Source organism: Pongo pygmaeus, chromosome 3 (genome assembly GCF_028885625.2).
Source record: "Pongo pygmaeus isolate AG05252 chromosome 3, NHGRI_mPonPyg2-v2.0_pri, whole genome shotgun sequence".
NCBI lineage: Eukaryota > Metazoa > Chordata > Mammalia > Primates > Hominidae > Pongo > Pongo pygmaeus.
Window position 1 is genome coordinate 164,024,444 of NC_072376.2, and position 18,057 is coordinate 164,042,500.

An 18,057-nucleotide genomic window follows, 5' to 3' on the forward strand; every position below is an offset into this window, starting at 1 on the left:
GAGACCGGCCTGGCCAACATAGTAAAACCCCATCTCTATTAAAAATACAAAAAATTAGCTGGGCGTGGTGGCAGGCACCTGTAATACCAGCTGCTTGGGAGGCTGAGGCAGGAGAATCGCTTGAACCTGGGAAGTGGAGGTTGCAGTGAGCCAAGATCGCGCCACTGCACTCCAGACTGGGTGACAGTGTGAGACTCAGTCTAAAAAAAAAAAAAATTCCTCTGTTAGCAAATTTCAAGTATACAATACAGTATTAACTATAGTCACCATGCTGTACATTAGCTCTTCAGAATTTATTTATTTTTATAATTGAAAGTTTGTACTTGGCTGGGCATGGTGGCTCACGCCTGTAATCCCAGCACTTTGGGAGGCTGTGGGGCAGGTGGTGAGGATCACCTAGGTCAGGAGTTCAAGACCAGCCTTGCCAACATGGTGAAACCCCATCTCTACTAAAAATACAAAAATGTAGCTGGGCATGGTGGTGGGTGCCTATAATCCAGCTACTCAGGAGACTGAGGCAGGAGAAGCGCTTGAACCTGGGAGGCGGCGGTTGCAGTGAGCCGAGATTGTACCATTGTACTCCAGCCTGGGTAACAAAAGCAAAACTCTGTATCAAAAAAAAAAAAAAGAAAGAAAGAAAGTTTGTACTCTTTGACTAACTTCTCCCCATTTCCCTTTTTCAGATCTTAGGGAAAAGTCATCCCATTTTTACCATTAAGTATACTGTTAGGTGTGAGTTTTTCATAGATGCTCTTTATTAGATTAGGGAAGTTCTCTTCTATTCCCAGTTTAGGGGTTTTTATATGAAAGAATGCTGAGTTTTGTCAATGCATTTGATATGATGCATTACACTTACTGATTTTCAGATATTAAACCAACTTCATGTTCTTGGGATAGATCCAAATTAGTCATAGTTGCAATTTTTTTCTTTCTTTTCTTTTATTATTATTATTTTTTTTGAGATGAGGTCTCACTCTGTTACCCAGGATGGAGTGCATTGGCACAATTTTGGCTCACTAAAACCTCCATCTCCTGGGCTCAAGCAATCCTCCCACCTCAGCCTCCTGAGTAGCTGGGACCACAGGCATGTGTCACCACACCCACCTAATTTTTTGTATTTTTGGTAGAGACAGTGTTTTGCCATGTTGCCCAGGCTGGTCTTGAACTCCTGGGATCGATCGATCTGCCCATCTCGGCCTCCCACAGTGCTGGGATTATAGGTGTGAACCACCACGCCTGGCCAAGCTCTGCCTTTTAATTGGATTGGTTAATTTATTCACACTCAGTGTTATTGGATTACATTTACATCTGCCATTTTACATTTTTGTTTTCTATTATGTCTCATGTGTTTTCTGTTTCTCTTATTTATTTTATTTAATTAATTAATTTATATTTATTTATTTGAGACGGAGTATCACCCTGTTGCCCAGACTAGAGTGCAGTGGTGAAATCTTGGCTCTCCTGTCTTAGCCTCCTGAGTAGCTGGGATTACAGGCACACGCCACCACGCCTGGCTAATTTTTGTATTTTTAGTAGAGACTGGGTTTTGCCATATTGGCCAGGCTGGCTGGTCTCGAACTCCTGACCTCAGGCGACACCCACCTCGGCTTTCCAAAGTGCTGGGATTGCAGGTGCAAGCCACCACGACTGGCCTATATATTCATTTTAAAGAGAAGGGGTATTGCTATGTTGCCCACACTATCCTTGAACTGGATTCAAATAATATTCCTACTTTTGTCTCCCTAGTAGCTGGGACTACAGTCATGCACCACTAGGCCTGTCAAAATTTTTTTTTTTTTTGGTACTGTCAGGGTCTTGGTCTGTAACTCTTACTTTTCAGTGCTCTTACTTTTTTTTTTTGAGACAGAGTCTAGCTCTGTTGCCCAGGCTGGAGTGCAGTGGCATAATCTCAGCTCACTGCAACCTCCACCTCCTGGGTTCAAGTGATTCACCTGCCTCAGCCTCCCGAGTAGCTGGTATTACAGGTGCCCACCACCACGCCCAGCTAATTTCTGTATTTTTAATAGAGACAGGGTTTCACTGTGTTGGCCAGGCTGGTCTCGAACTCCTGACCTCAGGTGATCCACCCACCTCAGCCTCCCAAAGTGCTGAGAATACAGGTGTGAGCCACTGCCTCCGGCCCAGTATTATAGACAATATAGTATATATTTTTTATTTTTACTTTTTTTTTCAAGATGGAGTCTTGCTCTGTTGCCCAGGCTGGAGTGCGATGGCACATCTCAGCTCACTGCTCGCCGCAACCTCCACCTCCTGGGTTCAAGCGATTCTCTGGCCTCAGCCTCCTGAGTAGCTGGGATTACAGGCACCCACCATCTTGCCCAGCTAATTTTTGTATTTTTGTAGAGACAGGGTTTCACCAGTTAGCCAGGCTGGTCTTGAACTCCTGACCTCAGGTGATCTGCCCGTCTTGGCCTCGCAAAGTGCCAGGATTACAGGTGTGAGGCCCCGCGCCTGGCCATTTTTTATTTTCTGTATATAATGATGTTGTGATATCTGAAAAAACTTTTCTGTCTAGGGTGATTGCCCATGCCAGGGCTAGCCAATTTTTTTTTTTTTTTTTTTGAGACAGCGTTTCACTCTTGTTGCCCAGGCTAGAGTACAATGGCGCAATCTAGGCTCACTGCAACCTCCACCTCCTGAGTTTTTAAAGGGATTTTCCTGCCTCAGCCTCCTGAGCAGCTGGGATTACTGGCGCCCACCACCACACCTGGCTAATTTTTTGTATTTTTAGTAGAGATGGGGTTTCACCATCTTGGCCAGGCCGGTCTTGAACTCCTGATGTCAGGTGATCCACCTGCCTTAGCCTCCTAAGTGCTGGGATTACAGGCGTGAGCCACCACTGTGCCCGGCTTTTTTTTTTTTTTTAAACAAAAAGACAAAGTCTCACTGTTGCCCAGGCTGGAGTGCAATGGTGCCATCTCGGCTCCCACCTGCAACCACCACCTCCTGGATTCAATTGATTCTTGTGCTTCAGCCTCCCGAGTAGCTGGGATTACAGGTGCATGGGACCAGGACTGGCTAATTTTTGTATTTTTAGTAGAGTCAGTGTCTCACCATGTTGGCTAGGCTGGTCTCAAACTCCTGACTTCAAGTGATCTGCCTGTCTCAGCCTCCCAAAGTGCTGGGATTACAGGCATGCGCTACTGTGTTCAATCCCAATTATTTATTTTATTTTACTTTTTTGAGACAAGCTCACAAAGTCACCCTGGCTGGAGTGCAGTTGTGTGATCATGGCTCACTGCAGCCTCAAACTCCCAGGCTCAAGCTATCCTTCCAACTCAACCTCCCAAGTAGCAGGGACTACAGGTGCACATCACCAAGGCTGGCTAATTTTTTTTTTTTAATCTTTGAGACAGAGTTTCACTCTGTCGCCCACGCTGGAGTTCAGTGGCGCTATCTCGGCTCACTGCGACCTCTGCCCCCAGGGGTTCAGGAGATTCTCCTGCCTCAGACTCCTGAGTAGCTGGAATTACAGGTATGCACCACCATGCCTGGCTAATTTTTGCATTTTTAGTAGAGGGGGGTTGCCATATTGGCCAAGTTGGTCTCGAACTCTTGACCTCAGGTGATTCACTTGCCTCAGCCTCCCAAAGTGCTAGGATTACCGGCATGAGACACCAAGCCCAGCCAATTTTTATGGTTTTGTAGAGATGGTGTTTTGCCATGTTGCCCAGGCTGGTGCCAGTTAAAGATAGCAAAGAACTCAGCTGAGAGCATGCTTTCTATATGCAAACTAACCAATCCAAAGCCCCATGGCCTCTATTTATACCCATGCACCAGGCCTTAACCATTTACCCTGCCCTGCCCTGCCTTTCTACAAAATCCCAATAAAGGCTCTAGCCTTGGTTTCCCAAGCTACAATTCAAACCCAATTCTAGCTTCTGCCACCTGACCCAAACCTGGTGCTTCCCCTGTGACCCTGCATGGTATGCAGTGACCCCCTCTTCAGGACCTGTAAGTATAATTATCTATTTTCCTGTGCATCTCCTTTATCTCCCCCTGTGGCCACACCTGACTCATAATCACATAAAATAACACGGAACACAGGTACTGGAGAATAAATACCGCAGAGTTTTGCCCAGTGGTTCACGTAATGGGGACCCCAGACTAGCAGCATTGGCACCACCCGAGAATTTGTTAGATGAAAAGGTTAATCTTCGGTCGGGTACGGTGGCTGACTCCTGTAATCCCAGCACTTTGGGAGGCCAAGGCGGGCAGATCACCTGAGGTCAGGAGTTCAAGACCATCCTGGCCAACATGGCAAAACCCTGGTCTCTACTAAAAATACAAAAATTAGCTGAGCACGGTGGTGGGTGCCTGTAATCCCAGCTACTCAGGAGGCTGAGGCAGGAGAATTACTTGAAACCAGGAGGAGGTTGCAGCGAGCCGAGATCGCACCATTGCACTCCAGCCTGGGCAACAAAGTGAGACTCCATCTCAAAAAAAAAAAAAAAAAGTTAATCTTTGAGGTCAAATTTGGGTTTGAATTCTAGCTCCACACTAATCCTCCCCTGCAGCAGTGTCGTGAGGACTAAAAGAGAGTAAATGAGATCATGTAAATAATTCTACTACTGAAACCACCTTTGCAAAATTATGACTGAGACAGTGAAAGAGATCTAACTTAACTGACTCCATCTTGCTTCTAACCTCCAAGTTATCCTTGTTCATTCCTGGGCGTAGGCTGAACTAACTTTGGGAGAAACTTAGTTTACAGTTTAAAACAAAGACAGAGGCCAGGCATGGTGGCTCACCCCTGTAATCCCAGCACTTTGGGAGGCTGAGGTGGGCGGATTACGAGGTCAGTAGATCTAGACCATCCTGGCCAACACGGTGAAGCCCGGTCTCTACTAAAAATAAAAAATTAGCTGGGCGTGGTGACGGGTGCCTGTAATCCTAGCTACTCAGGAGGCTGAGGCAGGAGAATTGCTTGAACCAGGGAGTCAGAGGTTGCGTTAAGCTGAGATAGCGCCACTGCACTCCAACCAGCCTGGGCGACAGAGCGAGACAAAACAAAACAAAACAAAACAAACAAAGACAGTAATGGCCCTTTCCCAAAGCACTTCTCCTTCTTGCCTGGATTGCCTTTGTAGGACTAACATTAGCCACAAGATTAAAAATTACGGTTTAGGATTCATGCAGCCGGAGACTACAAGATTCTGACCCTCCCTAAACTGCTCCTAAAATCAGCGCTTGAGATATTTTGAAGACCCTGCTCTTGATGGATCAGCTGACACTACCCAGATGGATAAACTGGCTCATCTGATCTTGCGGCCTCCACCCAGGAACAGAAGACAGCTTCGACTCCCCATGATTTCATCTCTGACCAATCAGAACTCCCGGCTCACTGGATTCCCCCTACCCACCAAGTTGTCCTTAAAGACTCTGGTTCCTGAATGCTTGAATGCTGGAATGCTCGGGGACACTGATTTGAGTAATAATAAAACCCTGGTCTCCCGCACAGCCGGCTCTGTGTGCATTACTCTTTCTCTATTGCAATTCTCCTGTCTTGATGAATCGGCTCTGTCTAGATCTCGACAGTAGTCAAGGTGAAAGCCATCGGGCAGTTACACTACTAGGTCAGGATTTCCACGATGTTTTCTTTCCCATTGTCATTGTGAACCCCAAATATCTGAGGCAGGTCTCAGTCAATTTAGGAAGTTTATTTTGTCCAAGTTAAGGACGCGCGTCCTTGACACAGCATCAGAAAGTCCTGATGACATGTGCCCAAGGTGGTTGGGGCACAGCTTGGTTTTATACATTTTAGGGAGACATGAGACATCAATCAATATGTGTAAGATAGACATTGATTCCGTCCGGAAAGGTAGGACAACTCAAAGTGGGCAGGAGGCTTCCAGGTCATAGATGTTAAGAGACAAATGGTTGCATTCTTTTGAGTTTCTGATTAGCCTTTCCAAAGGAGGCAATCAGATATGCATTTATCTCAGTGAGCAAAGGGATGACTTTGAGTTCTGTCTGTCCTTTGTCCACAAGGAATTCCCTGTGAGGGTGGTATGTAGCTTTTTAATCTTAGTAGCTATTATTTTTTTTAAGGAATAGAATGAAAGGCAGGGGCTGGGCGGGGTGGCTCATGCCTGTAATTCTAACACTTTGGGAGGCTGAGGCCGGTGGATCACCTGAAGTCAGGAGTTCAAGACCAGCCTGGCCAACACGGAGAAACCTCGTCCTACTAAAGATACAAAAATTAACTAGGTGTGGTGGCATGTGCCTATAGTCCCAGCTACTTGGGAGGTTGAGGCAGGAGGATCCCTTGAACCCAGAAGGCGGAGGTTGTAATGAGCAGAGATTGCACCACTGTACTCCAGCCTGAGCGACAGAGCAAGACTGTCAAAAATTTTTAAAAATGAAAATAAAAAGAATGAAAATCAGGTTTTCAAGTAGTTCCCAGCTTGACTTTTCCCTTTGACTTAGTGATTTTGGGGTCCCAAGATTTATTTTAATTTCCTATCACACCATAATATAACGAAAGCTTCTACCTGTTTTCTCATTATTTTATTGTAACTACCAGAGGCTTAAATTACTTAAACTACTCATTTTAGCAATTATTGGGAAGGAAAAATGCACAAACAGGAATAGGAATAGAAAAATGAGGTTGCACGGTATTTCCAAGAAAAAGAGAAATTCAGTATGAGATCATTTTTCAAGGTACTCAGAAAAATTATTTGACATACCACCCTGAATGCTGGTGTATGTTCAAAGCCTGCAATGATAGCAATGTTTTAAAAAATCACTGAAAAGGCCGGGCGTGGTGGCTCACGCCTGTAATACCAGCCCTTTGGGGGGCCGAGGCAGGCAGACCACCTGAGGTCAGGAGTTCGAGACCAGCCTGGCCATCATGGTGAAACCCTGTCTCTAATAAAAATACAAAAAGGCCGGGTACAGTAGCTCATGCCTGTAATCCCAGCACTTTGGGAGGTCGAGGCGGGCAGATCATGAGGTTAGGAGATCAAGACCATCCTGGCCAACATGGTGAAACCCCGTCTCTACTAAAAATATAAAAAATTAGCTGGGTGTGGTGGCACGTGCCTGTAATCCCAGCTACTCGGGAGGCTGAGGCAGAAGAACCCCTTGAACTAGGGAGTCGGAGGTTGCAGTGAGCTGAGATCACGCCACTGCACTCCAGCCTGGCGACAGAGTGAGACTCCATCTTAAAAAAAAAAAAAATTGGCTGGGCATGGTGACATGCACCTGTAGTCCCAGCTACTGGGGAAGCTGAGGCAGGAGAATCACTTGAGCCTGGGAGGTAAAGGCTGCAGTGAGCTGAGACTGCACCACTGCACTCCAGCCTAAGCAACAGAGCGAGACTCTGTCTTAAAAATAATAATAAAAAAAATAAAAATAACTGAAAAAAAATCACCATTCTATGTATTTTTTATTTTACTGAGAGAATGCCAATAATCCTTTGAGGTGGGTAGGACAGGCATTACTACCTCCATTTTACAGGGACCTAAAACACAGAGGGATTAAGTGACTTGCCTGTGATGACAAAACTATTTGATGAGGAAGCTGGAATTGAAGTCATGTCAATTAATTACAAATTACATAGTCTCAGAGCTTTTGAGAATATCTCAATACAAAGGTAATACTGAGAGGATAAGGGTCACTATGCACTTATAAATCTGATATTTATTTATTCAATAGTTAATAGTTAATAATACTATTGAATAAATAAATATTGATTTATAAATAAAAATTATTTATTGTTGAGATGGAGTCTTCCTCTATTGCCCAGGCTGGTGTGCAGTGTGCAGTGACGTGATCTCCGCTCACTGCAACCTCTACCTCCCAGGTTCAAGGAATTCTCGTGCCTTAGCCTCCTGAGTAGCTGGGACTATATATAGGCGCTCGCCACCACACCTGGCTAATTTTTGTATTTTTTGTATTTTTTTTTTATTTTAGTAGACTCGGGTTTTCACTATGTTGGTGAGGCTGGTCTCAAACTCCCAACCTCAAGTCATCCACCTACCTTGGCCTCTCAAACTGCTGGGATTACAGGTGTGAGTCCCACTTCCAGCCAGTAAAAATCTTATTATAGTGAATACCATTGCATATACGCAATGAATGCTATTTCCATAGGAAAGGAAGCAAAGAGGATCTCCATGCTATTTAAGAGGAGATCCCTATTTCCAATACAGATTTTGGGAACAGAGGGTAGGAAGCATATGTATGGATATTTATTCTGATCAAAATTTAGCAGCCTGGGCAACATGGTGAAAGCTGGTCTCCCCAAAAAGATACAAAAAATTAGCCAGGCATATGGTGGTGCGTGCCTGTAGTCCCAGCTACCCAGGATGCTGAGGAAGGAGGATCGCTTGAATCCAGGAGGCAGAGGTTACTATGAGGATCACCTGTGAGCCCAGGAGGTCGAGACTGCAGTGAGCCGTGATGGCATCACTGCACTCCAGCCTGGGCAACAGACCAAGACCCTGTCTCAAAAAAAATAAAACAAAATAAAAAGTTTAAACAAAATGAGTGAATCTTTTGAAAGCTTTGTAATTTGCCAGGCGCGGTGGCTCATGCCTGTTATCCCAGCACTTTGGGAGGCCGAGGCAGGTGGATCACCTGAGGTCAGGAGTTCGAGACCAGCCTAACATGCAGAAACCGCCGTCTCTATTAAAAATACAAAATTAGCCGGGCATGGTGGCGCATGCCTGTAATCCCAGCTACTCGGGAGGCTGAGGCAGGAGAATCGCTTGAACCTGGGAGGCAGAGGTTACTGTGAGGCGAGATCATGCCACTGCACTCCAGCCTGGGCAACAAAAGCGAAACTCCATCTCAAAAAGAAAAAAAAAAAAAAGAAAGCTTTGTAATTTGACTTGACATGGACTTGATGGTAGTGTGTAGAGGACATTGCTGTTTTAGTATACCATGTGAAGGTATCACTGAGTACAATCCATATATGGATATGAGAGTGTGTAAGAAAACAGAGACCCACATTACTCAATATCCTTAGATTCCAGACCACAAGATCCCCAAGGATAGAGCCTGTTCCCTCTCACACCCACATCACAGTACCTAGCACTAATGAATGAATACATAAATGAGTGAGTGAATGAATTCATTTTCTTTAAAATTATCCTTCTCCAACTCATCTTGTCAAAAGTACCTTTCTCTACTTCTGACCCTTGGGGTCTACTTTCTGTCCTCAGTCAAAAATATTTGCACTCCAGGACCAGACTGAATTCCCTCCAGAAACAAGATCCTTTCTTCCCTTTAATCTAGGGGAAGATAAATGACAGATCGAGGTGACTCTCACAGTCATTTGGCCCCTGACTACGTTGGGGTCTTCTGGACTGCTCACATATATTTGCTTATTACAATTTCCATTATCTTACTCAGATTTTTTGTGTGGTTTTTTTTTTTGAGACAGAGTCTTGCTCTGTTGCCAGGCTGGAGTGCAGTGGCACGATCTTGGCTCACTGCAACCTCTGCCACCTGGGTTCAAGTGATTCTTGTGCCTCAGCCTCCGGAGTAGCTGGGACTACAGGCGCGCGCCACCACACCCAGCTAATTTTTGTATTTTTAGTAGAGATGGGGTTTCACCATGTTGGCCAGGCTGGTCTCGGTCTCCTGACCTCGTGATCTGCCCACCTCGGCCTCCCAAAGTGCTGGAATTTATCTTACTCAGTTTTTATAACCCAAGCTTCTGATCGAAATCAGCACATTCAAGGTTCTTACTGCTTATTCTATTTTCCAAGCGTTTAATTTCTGCATGTCGATGAAAAGAGTCAAACTCTGCAAAATATTTCAAGAGATTTACTCTGAGCCAAATATGAGTGGCCATGGGCCATGACACAGCCCTGGAGATCCTGAGAACCTGTGCCCAACATGGTCAGGCTACAGCTTGGTTTTACACATTTTAGGGGGACACAGGACATCAATCAATCAATACATGTAAGATGTATAACCCAGGTGCAGTGGCTCACGCCTGTAATCCCAGCACTTTGGGAGGCCAAGGCAGGTGGATCACCTGAGGTCAGGAGTTATAGACCAGCCTGGCCAATATGGTGAAACTCCGTCCCTACTAAAAATGCAAAAATTAGCCAGGTGGTGGTGGTGGGTGCCTGTAATCCCAGCATCTCGGGAGCCTGAGGCAGGAAAATCGCTTGAACCCGGGAGGCAGAGGTTGCGGTGAGCTGAGATCGCGCCATTGCACTCCAGCCTGGGACACAAGAGCGAAACTCCCCGTCTCAAAAAAAAACACAAAAAAACAAAAAGCAAAAATACACAAAGATGTACGTTGGTCAGGAAAGACAGGACAACTTGAAGTCAGGTCTGGTGGAGGGGCTTCCAGGTCACAGATGGATTCAGAGATTTTCAGATTGGCAATAGGTTGAAAGAGTTTATCTAAAGACCTAGAATCAATAGAAGGGAGTGTCTGCGTTAAGATAAGGAGTTGTGGAGACCAAAGTTCTTACTATGCAGATGAAGCCTCCAGGTAGCAGGCTTAGAGAGAATAGATTGTAAATGATTCTTATGAGACATGAAAAGGTGCCAGACTTAATTAAGGTGCCAGACTTAATTCGCTCCTGGATGAGGAAAAAGACCTGGAGAGGGAAGGGGATTCTCTACAGAATGTAGCTTTTTCTCCACAAGAGACAGCTTTTCAAGGTCATTTAAAAATATGTCAAAGAAATATATTTTGGGGTCAGGCGTGGTGGCTCATGTCAGTAATCCCAAGAACTTTGGGAGGCCGAGGCTGACAAATTGCTTGAGCCCAGGAATTCAAGACCAGCCTGGGCAACACGGCGAAACCCTGTCTCTAGAAAAAATACCAAAAAATTAGCCAGACCTGATGGCACATGCCTGTAGTCCCAGCTACTTGAGAAGCTGAGGTGGGAAGATTGCTTCAGCCAGGACGATTGAGGCTGCAGTGAGCTGAGATCAGGTCACTGCACCCCAGCCTGGGCAATAGAGTGGGACCCTGTCTCCCCTCCCAATCCCCAGCATATCCCCCAAAGTATATATTTTGGGATAGAATATTTTATTTCTTTCAGGGCCCACTATCTGTCATGTTGGTATCTTCTTGCCACAAGAGTTGGCTTTGTCAGTCTTAAGGTCTCTGTCAATGTTAATGCTGGTCAGTTGTACCTGAATTCCAAGGGGAGGAGGGTATAATGAGGCATGTCTGACCCATCATGGCCTGAACTAGTGTTTTAGGTTTACTTTGGAATGCTCTTGGCCGACACGAGGAGTCCGTTCAGTTGGTTGGGGGCTTAGAATTTTATTTTTGGTTTATATTCAGAAACTTTCACGCAATGTATTCCACAGTTTTACAGATGTATGAACTTTGCGATTAGCCAGTTAAGAAAAAAAAATTGGTTGGAGATGGTGGCTCACACCTGTAATCCCAGCACTTTGGGAGGCCGGGATGGGTGGATCACCTGAGGTCAGGAGTTCAAGACCAGCCTGGCCAACATGGTGAAACTCTGCCTCTACTAAAAATACAAAAAACTTATCTGGGCACGGTGGCGCGCGCCTGTAGTCCCAGATACTTGGGAGCCTGAGGAATGAGAATCACTTAAACCCAGGTGGGAGGTTGCAGTAGGCAGAGGTTGCAGTAAGCACTGCACTCCACCCTGGGCAACAGAGCGAGACACTGTCTCGATAAGGTAAAAAAATAAAGAAAAAGAAAAAGAAAAAAAATTCACTCTAAACAATTGTTATTGATCTGTTGTAAATGGATTGTTAATCAACAAATGTTGGAAATAAGTTGTCTTTTTTGGTAAAAGGGTGAGGGTAAGAAGAATGGGAAAAAAATGAAAGGAAGCAACTTTTTTTGAGTGCCTACTTTATGCCAGATATTTTGCTATGCATTTAATTTTCACAAAAAACCTTATAAGTAAGGGAGACAGATAATAATTGTTCCTAAATATCTGTTCTTGCCTTCTTGGAAAGTAACAGAATATTTGGTGGGCACATGGCTCTTCTGCTAAGTTCTATGATTACATTTCTCAGCCTATCTTGTAGCTAGGGACACAGGAAAGTGACATGAGCAGAATGGATGTGTGTAACTTGTGGATGGGATTGTGTAAGGAAAGGAATGTGCCCTCCTCTTTGCTTCTCCCTCTCTCTGCTGGACTAAATGTTGACTTTTCTTTCTATTTTTTAGAGACAAGTCAACAAGGCTGGAGTGCAGTGGTACAATCACAGCTCCCTCCAGCCTTGAACTCTGGGGCTCAAGCAATCCTCCTGCCTTGGCCTCCCAAAGTGCTAGAATTACAGATACGAGCCACTGCACGCCCAGCGTAAATGCTGACTTTTCATTCCAGACCACATGGATGACAGCACAGTATGGATAGCAGAGTAATAGCACTGATGAAATCACTGACACCTAGGTAACCAACACTATGGGGCATACACATCATCAGCCCTGGACTGCATCCACTTGGACTGTCACATAAGTGAGAAATAACTTCTACCTTGTTTTTTTTTTTTTTTCTGAGACAGAGTCTCCCCCTGTCACCCCAGGCTGGAGTGCAACAGCGCTATCTCAGCTCACTGCAACCGCCGCCTCCTGGGTTCAAGCGATTCTCTTGCCTCAGCCTACCGAGTAGCTGGGACTACAGGTGCCTGCCACCACGCCCAGGCAATTTTTGTATTTTTAGTAGAGATGGGGTTTCACCATGTTGGCCAGGCTGGTCTCAAATTCCTGACCTCATGATCTGCCCGCCTCGGCCTCTCAAAGTGCTGGGATTACAGGCGTGAGCCACTGCACCTGGCGAACTTCTACTTTGTTTATGCCACTGTTATTTAAGTCTCTGTTACAGCTTCTGAACCAAGTTGTTGTGTAACTCCCTGTGCAATCTATGTGAGTGGCTCTTCTGGACTTGTTCAACACAGCAGCCTTGAACTGAACTAATATGGTAATGAGAAAACAAGTTCAGAAAGATTAAAAATTTTTCTGAAGTCAAACTGCTACGTGATAATAGCAAAGACATGGAATCAACCTAAATGCCCATCAATGGCAGACTGGATAAGGAAAATGTAGTATATACACACCATGGACTACTACACAGCCGTAAAAAAAGAACAAGATCATGTCTTTTGCAGGAACAAGAATGGAGCTTGAGGCCATTATCTGTAGCAAACTAACACAGGAACAGAAAACCAAATACTATTTTCTCACTTATAAGTGTATAAGTGGGACCTAAATAATGAGAACACATGGACACAAAGAGGAGAACACAAGACACTGGAGCCTGCTTGAGAATGGAGGGTGGAGGGTGGAAGGAAGGAGAGGATCAGAAAAAATAACTAGTGGGTATTAGGCTTAGTACCTGGGTGATAAAATAAACTATACAACAAACCCCCATGACACGAGTTTACCAATATAACAAAACTGCCCATGTACCCCTGAACCTAAAGTAAATCTTTAAAAACAGAAATGACAACCAAAAAAACTACTATGTGATGAGATGGGATTGAACCTAGACCTACATGATACCAAATAGTGATTGTACTAGATTCTAGATTCTAGCCCCAGATTTTCACTTTGTGAAATGTTGCTGACTAGAAGGAAAGTTCCAGCACTTGTGCTTTTAGAGTATGAGCAAAGTGTTTTTTTTTTTTTTTTTTTTTTTTTTCTGAGATGGAGTTTCTCTGTCACCCACACTGGAGTGCAGTGGTTTCAATTCCCATGTTAAAACAGCAACAATGATGGCAGTGTGGATAGTGAAGCAAAGGGAGTGCCCCTGCCCTAGACGTGTGCCGCTCTTAGGAACAGCAATGGTATGAAGGAATCCAGTTTGGTTGTACCTCTGTACTTTTATAATGACACTAATACCACCATGTACAGATTTAATCTCAGCTTTTGTTCTCAATCCTCTTGCTTTATATCCAGGAACAAGTTCTTTCTTCCTATCTGGGAATCACAACAAACTCTGCAGGGGAGGCAAGGATGGGAAATGACCCCAACAAGAGCAACACGCGGCATAAAGTTATCACAAGGTTGAGGACAGGGAGATGTTGATATAAATGTCAGTGGGTAGTGGAGAGAAAGCTAGATAATAAATCTTATATTTATTTTGGGGAACAGAGAAAAGGAAAGTTAAATTTACTGAATGTCTACTACAATTATGTATCCGGTCAATACCAGTATCCCACAAGATTATAATACTGTACTTTTTTTTTTTTTTTTAGATGGAATCTCGCTCTGTCACCCAGGCTGGAGTGCAGTGGCACAATCTCGGCTCACTGCAACCTGTGCCTCCCAGGTTCCAGTGGTTCTCCTGCCTCAGCCTCCCAAGTAGCTGGGATTACAGGTGCCCATCGCCATGCCTGGATAATTTTTGTATTTTTAGTAGAGATGGGGTTTCACCATGTTGGCCAGGCTGGTCTCCAACTCCTGACCTCAGGTGACCCCCCCCATCTCAGCCTCCCAAAGTGCTGGGATTACAGGCGTGAGCCACCATGCCCAGCCAATGAAACAATATTGACACCTTACTAGGTTTGATGTATTCTGACATTTTTCTGTTCCATTTTATTATTATTTTTTTAGAGACAGGGTCTCACTTAGTGGTGCCATCATGGCTCACTGCTGCCTCAACCTCCCGGGCTCAGGCGATCCTCCCACCTAGCCTCCTAAGTAGCTGGGACCACAAGTCACCACCACGCCTGACTAATTTTTGTATTTTTTGTAGAGACAGGTTTTTTGCCATGTTGTCCAGGCTGGTCTGCAACCCTTGAGTTCAAAAGATTCACTCGTCTCAGCCTCCCAAAATGCTGAGGCGTGAACCACCGTGCCTGGCCTGTTCCATTTTATTCTATCTGAAAACATTAAATGATGGTTGAGACCCAATAAACTAATTTCACACCCCCTAACTTTTATTCAACACAATTACATTAAAACTGCTGATTGCACCATTTAATGTAAAGGGTCAGGAAAATATTAATAGAAAATTTTTAAAGCTTTTACTACAAAACAAAGTTGAGGATTGAAATACAGACCTCTGACAAATCCCTTAGGTGCTGGTGCTGCTAAAATAAATTAGATGCAGCTGACTTCATTAAGGCCTCTCCCTGTGGCTTTCACTCTTGGGCAGAAAGAGGAATCAGACCAGGAAGAAGGTAAGTTTGGTTTTTATGCTGGAGTAGGCAGAATGGGGGCCCATAATATATATACATATATATTTTTTAGACGGAGTTTCACTCTGTCCAGCCCAGGCTGGAGTGCAGTGGTGTGATTTCGGCTCACTGCAGCCTCCACTTCCCAGGTTCAAGCGATTCTTGTGCCTCAGCCTCCCGAGTAGCTGAAACTACAGGTGTGCACCACCACGCCCAGCTAATTTTTGTATTTTTAGTAGAGATGGGGTTTCACCATGTTGTCCAGGCTGGTCTCGAACTCCTGGCCTCAAGTGATCCATCTGCCTCGACCTCCCAAAGTGCTGGGGATCCTCCTACCTCAGCCTTCCGAGTAGTTGGGACTACAGGCATGAGCTATCATGCCGGGCTAATTTTTTTTGATTTTTAGTTGAGATGAGGTCTTGTAATGTTGCCCAGGCTGGTATCAAATTCCTGAGCTCAAGCAAACCTCCTGCCTTGGCCTCTTAAAGTGCTGGGATTACAGGCATGAGCCACAACACCTGGCCAAATTTACCATCTTAACCATTTTTTAAAAAAGATATGGGGTCTCACTATGTTGCCCAGGCTGGAGTCCAACTCCTAGCCTCAAGTGATCCTCCTGCCTCAGCCTTCCGAATACCTGGAACTACAGGCCTGAGGCACCTGGCAGGGCTACCGTAACCTTTTTTAAGTGTACAGTTCAGTAGTGTTAAGTACATTCATACTATTATGAAACTAAGACTTTGAATTTATCCTCCAGGCAACTGAGATTTATGGAATTACTGAAAGATTTCAGGACCCTACTAGAGGTTTAGGAAGGTTGTCTTGGGGGGTGGGTGTAGTGGGAGGTAGCGGATGGAGGCTAGCAGGACTGGAAGGGATTGTAAGTTTAAAAGCTTGCAGGGGGCCTTGTAAGTGAGGGTTGGTTTTTGGCTTGGTCACAGGGTTTTCTGCCAGAGGGGAAGTTAGAGAAGAGAACTCAACACACCACTGGCTGAGTACCAAGCCTGTATGGGCCAGATGCTTTCCGAGGGTTGCACACTTGAGCTAGCCAGCCACATCTTGCCAGGATGTGCTCTGTTAACCCCTACAGTTAAAAAAAATGGGGGAGGGGGGGTCGGATTAGTTGCAAAAATGGAAAAATTTGGAGATCTCACTTTTTTTTTTTTTTTTGACGCAGTTTCACTCTTGTTGGCCAGGCAATGGCGCGATCTCGGCTCACTGCAACTTCTGCCTCCTGAGCTCAGATTCTCGTGCCTCAGCCTCCCGAGTAGCTGGGATTACAGGTACCCACCACCACGCACGGCTAAGTTTTTGTATTTTTAGTAGAGACGGGGTTTCACCATGTTGGCCAGGCTGGTCTCGAACTCCTGAGCTCAGGCGATCCGCCCGCCTCAGCCTCCCAAAGTGCTGGGATTGCAGGCGTGAGCCACCGCGCCCGGCCAACGCCCTGCTAATTTTATCATTTTCTTGTAGACATGGGGTCTGGCTGTGTGGCCCAGGCTAGTCTCCAATTCCTGGCTTCAACTGATTCCCCTGCCTCAGCCTCTCAAAGTGCTGGGATTACAGGTGTGAGCCAACGAGTTCGGTCTCACTCTACTTTAAAAAAACCTTTTAATCAATGTATAACAGACATATAGAAAAGGACACAAATAAGCGTAGAGCTTAGTGAATGTTCACAAAGCAACAACACCTGAGATGAACCAGCACCCACATCAACAAGCAGAACGTTGCTAGCATCTCTGGAGTGATGCTCATTTAGCCCTACGAAACCTCATGAAGCCGACCGTTTTATCATCCCCATTTTACGCACGAGGAAACAAGCATGGAGAGGTCGGTCTCAAGCAAAGCCCTGTTGAAACTGGCATTTGAATCAGATCCGCGGACCGACTCCAAAGCCAATACTCTCAAAAAGCAGGTTTAGGGGTTAGACGGTGAGTTCAGCTTTGAACAATGTTGAGTGGGCGTCTCGTTTTACAGAAACTTACTTCCCGACGTCACAGCCACAGAAACCACAGGTAACCAGACGCCTGCACGTCAGGCCACCGAAGCCTTGGTCTACACAGCGCAGCCTCCAGTGAGCCCGCGGCATGCCGCGCGGCCTCCCCACACACGACGGCGCTGTCGCAACCACAGTAGAAAGAGTGGCACTCTCTACTGTCGCGGAATTCTTGAGGCCGGAAGAATAACAGGGGAAAGGTCACGTAGACGGCGCGCCCCGCCCCATACGCCTAAGTTCTCGCGTGACTCCCACTTCCGCCCTTTTGGCTCTCTGACCAGCACCATGGCGGTTGGCAAGAACAAGCGCCTTACGAAAGGCGGCAAAAAGGGAGCCAAGAAGAAAGTGTAAGTGGCGACTGTCGTGGCGTCCTGCTTTTTGGGGGTCTGCTGGAATCGGCGGGCTGGTCCTAGATCGCGGCGTAGGCCGGATGGCGAGGATTCCAGTCGGATTGTGCGGTCCGTGGCCGGTTGGTGCACCCAGGAACGCGGCCTGGAGGGTCTGGGTGTTGAGTAGCGGCAGGTCGGCTGCCTTTCCCAGGCCTTCTGGTCCTTGCGCGCGTCGCGTTTGAGTCGGCTTGCCGCCGTGACTCGGCTGGAATGTTAGTTTTGTGGGCTCATGGGCTGCCTCAATTCCGCGAGTGTTTGATGGCACTGCGACAGCAGGAGTTGAGGAAAGCACCCTTCTATCCATTCAGGACCCGTCAATCCCGTCTGTGCGTGGTCCCGCTGGAATCTGCGAGCTCCTACTAAGCTTTGAGGCCATGCAGGGTCTTAGTTACCAGTACATGCCATTACGTGCCAGCAAAGTTAATGAGATTGCATGTTATTCGTGCCTGTGTAGTGGAGGGACCGATGCATGTTACTCTAAGTGCCTGTGTAGTGGAAGGACCGATGAGGGTAGGAAATAGATATAACCTTTCAAAGTCTGATGCATGCAGTGAAACGTACAGTGGG

At 45.8% G+C, this 18,057-nt stretch overlaps 1 protein-coding gene across 1 annotated transcript in view; it reads left to right on the plus strand.

The window, feature by feature from the left end:
- Positions 1-16,275: 16,275 nt before the first annotated feature.
- Positions 16,276-18,057, plus strand: part of LOC129034969 (small ribosomal subunit protein eS1) — a 6,101-nt gene continuing 4,319 nt past the window's right edge. Inside the window, exon 1 of the mRNA XM_054484867.1 lies at positions 16,276-17,448. Coding sequence (XP_054340842.1) covers positions 17,387-17,448 — 62 coding nt within the window. The 5' untranslated portion in view covers positions 16,276-17,386. The remainder of the gene's footprint in view (positions 17,449-18,057) is intronic.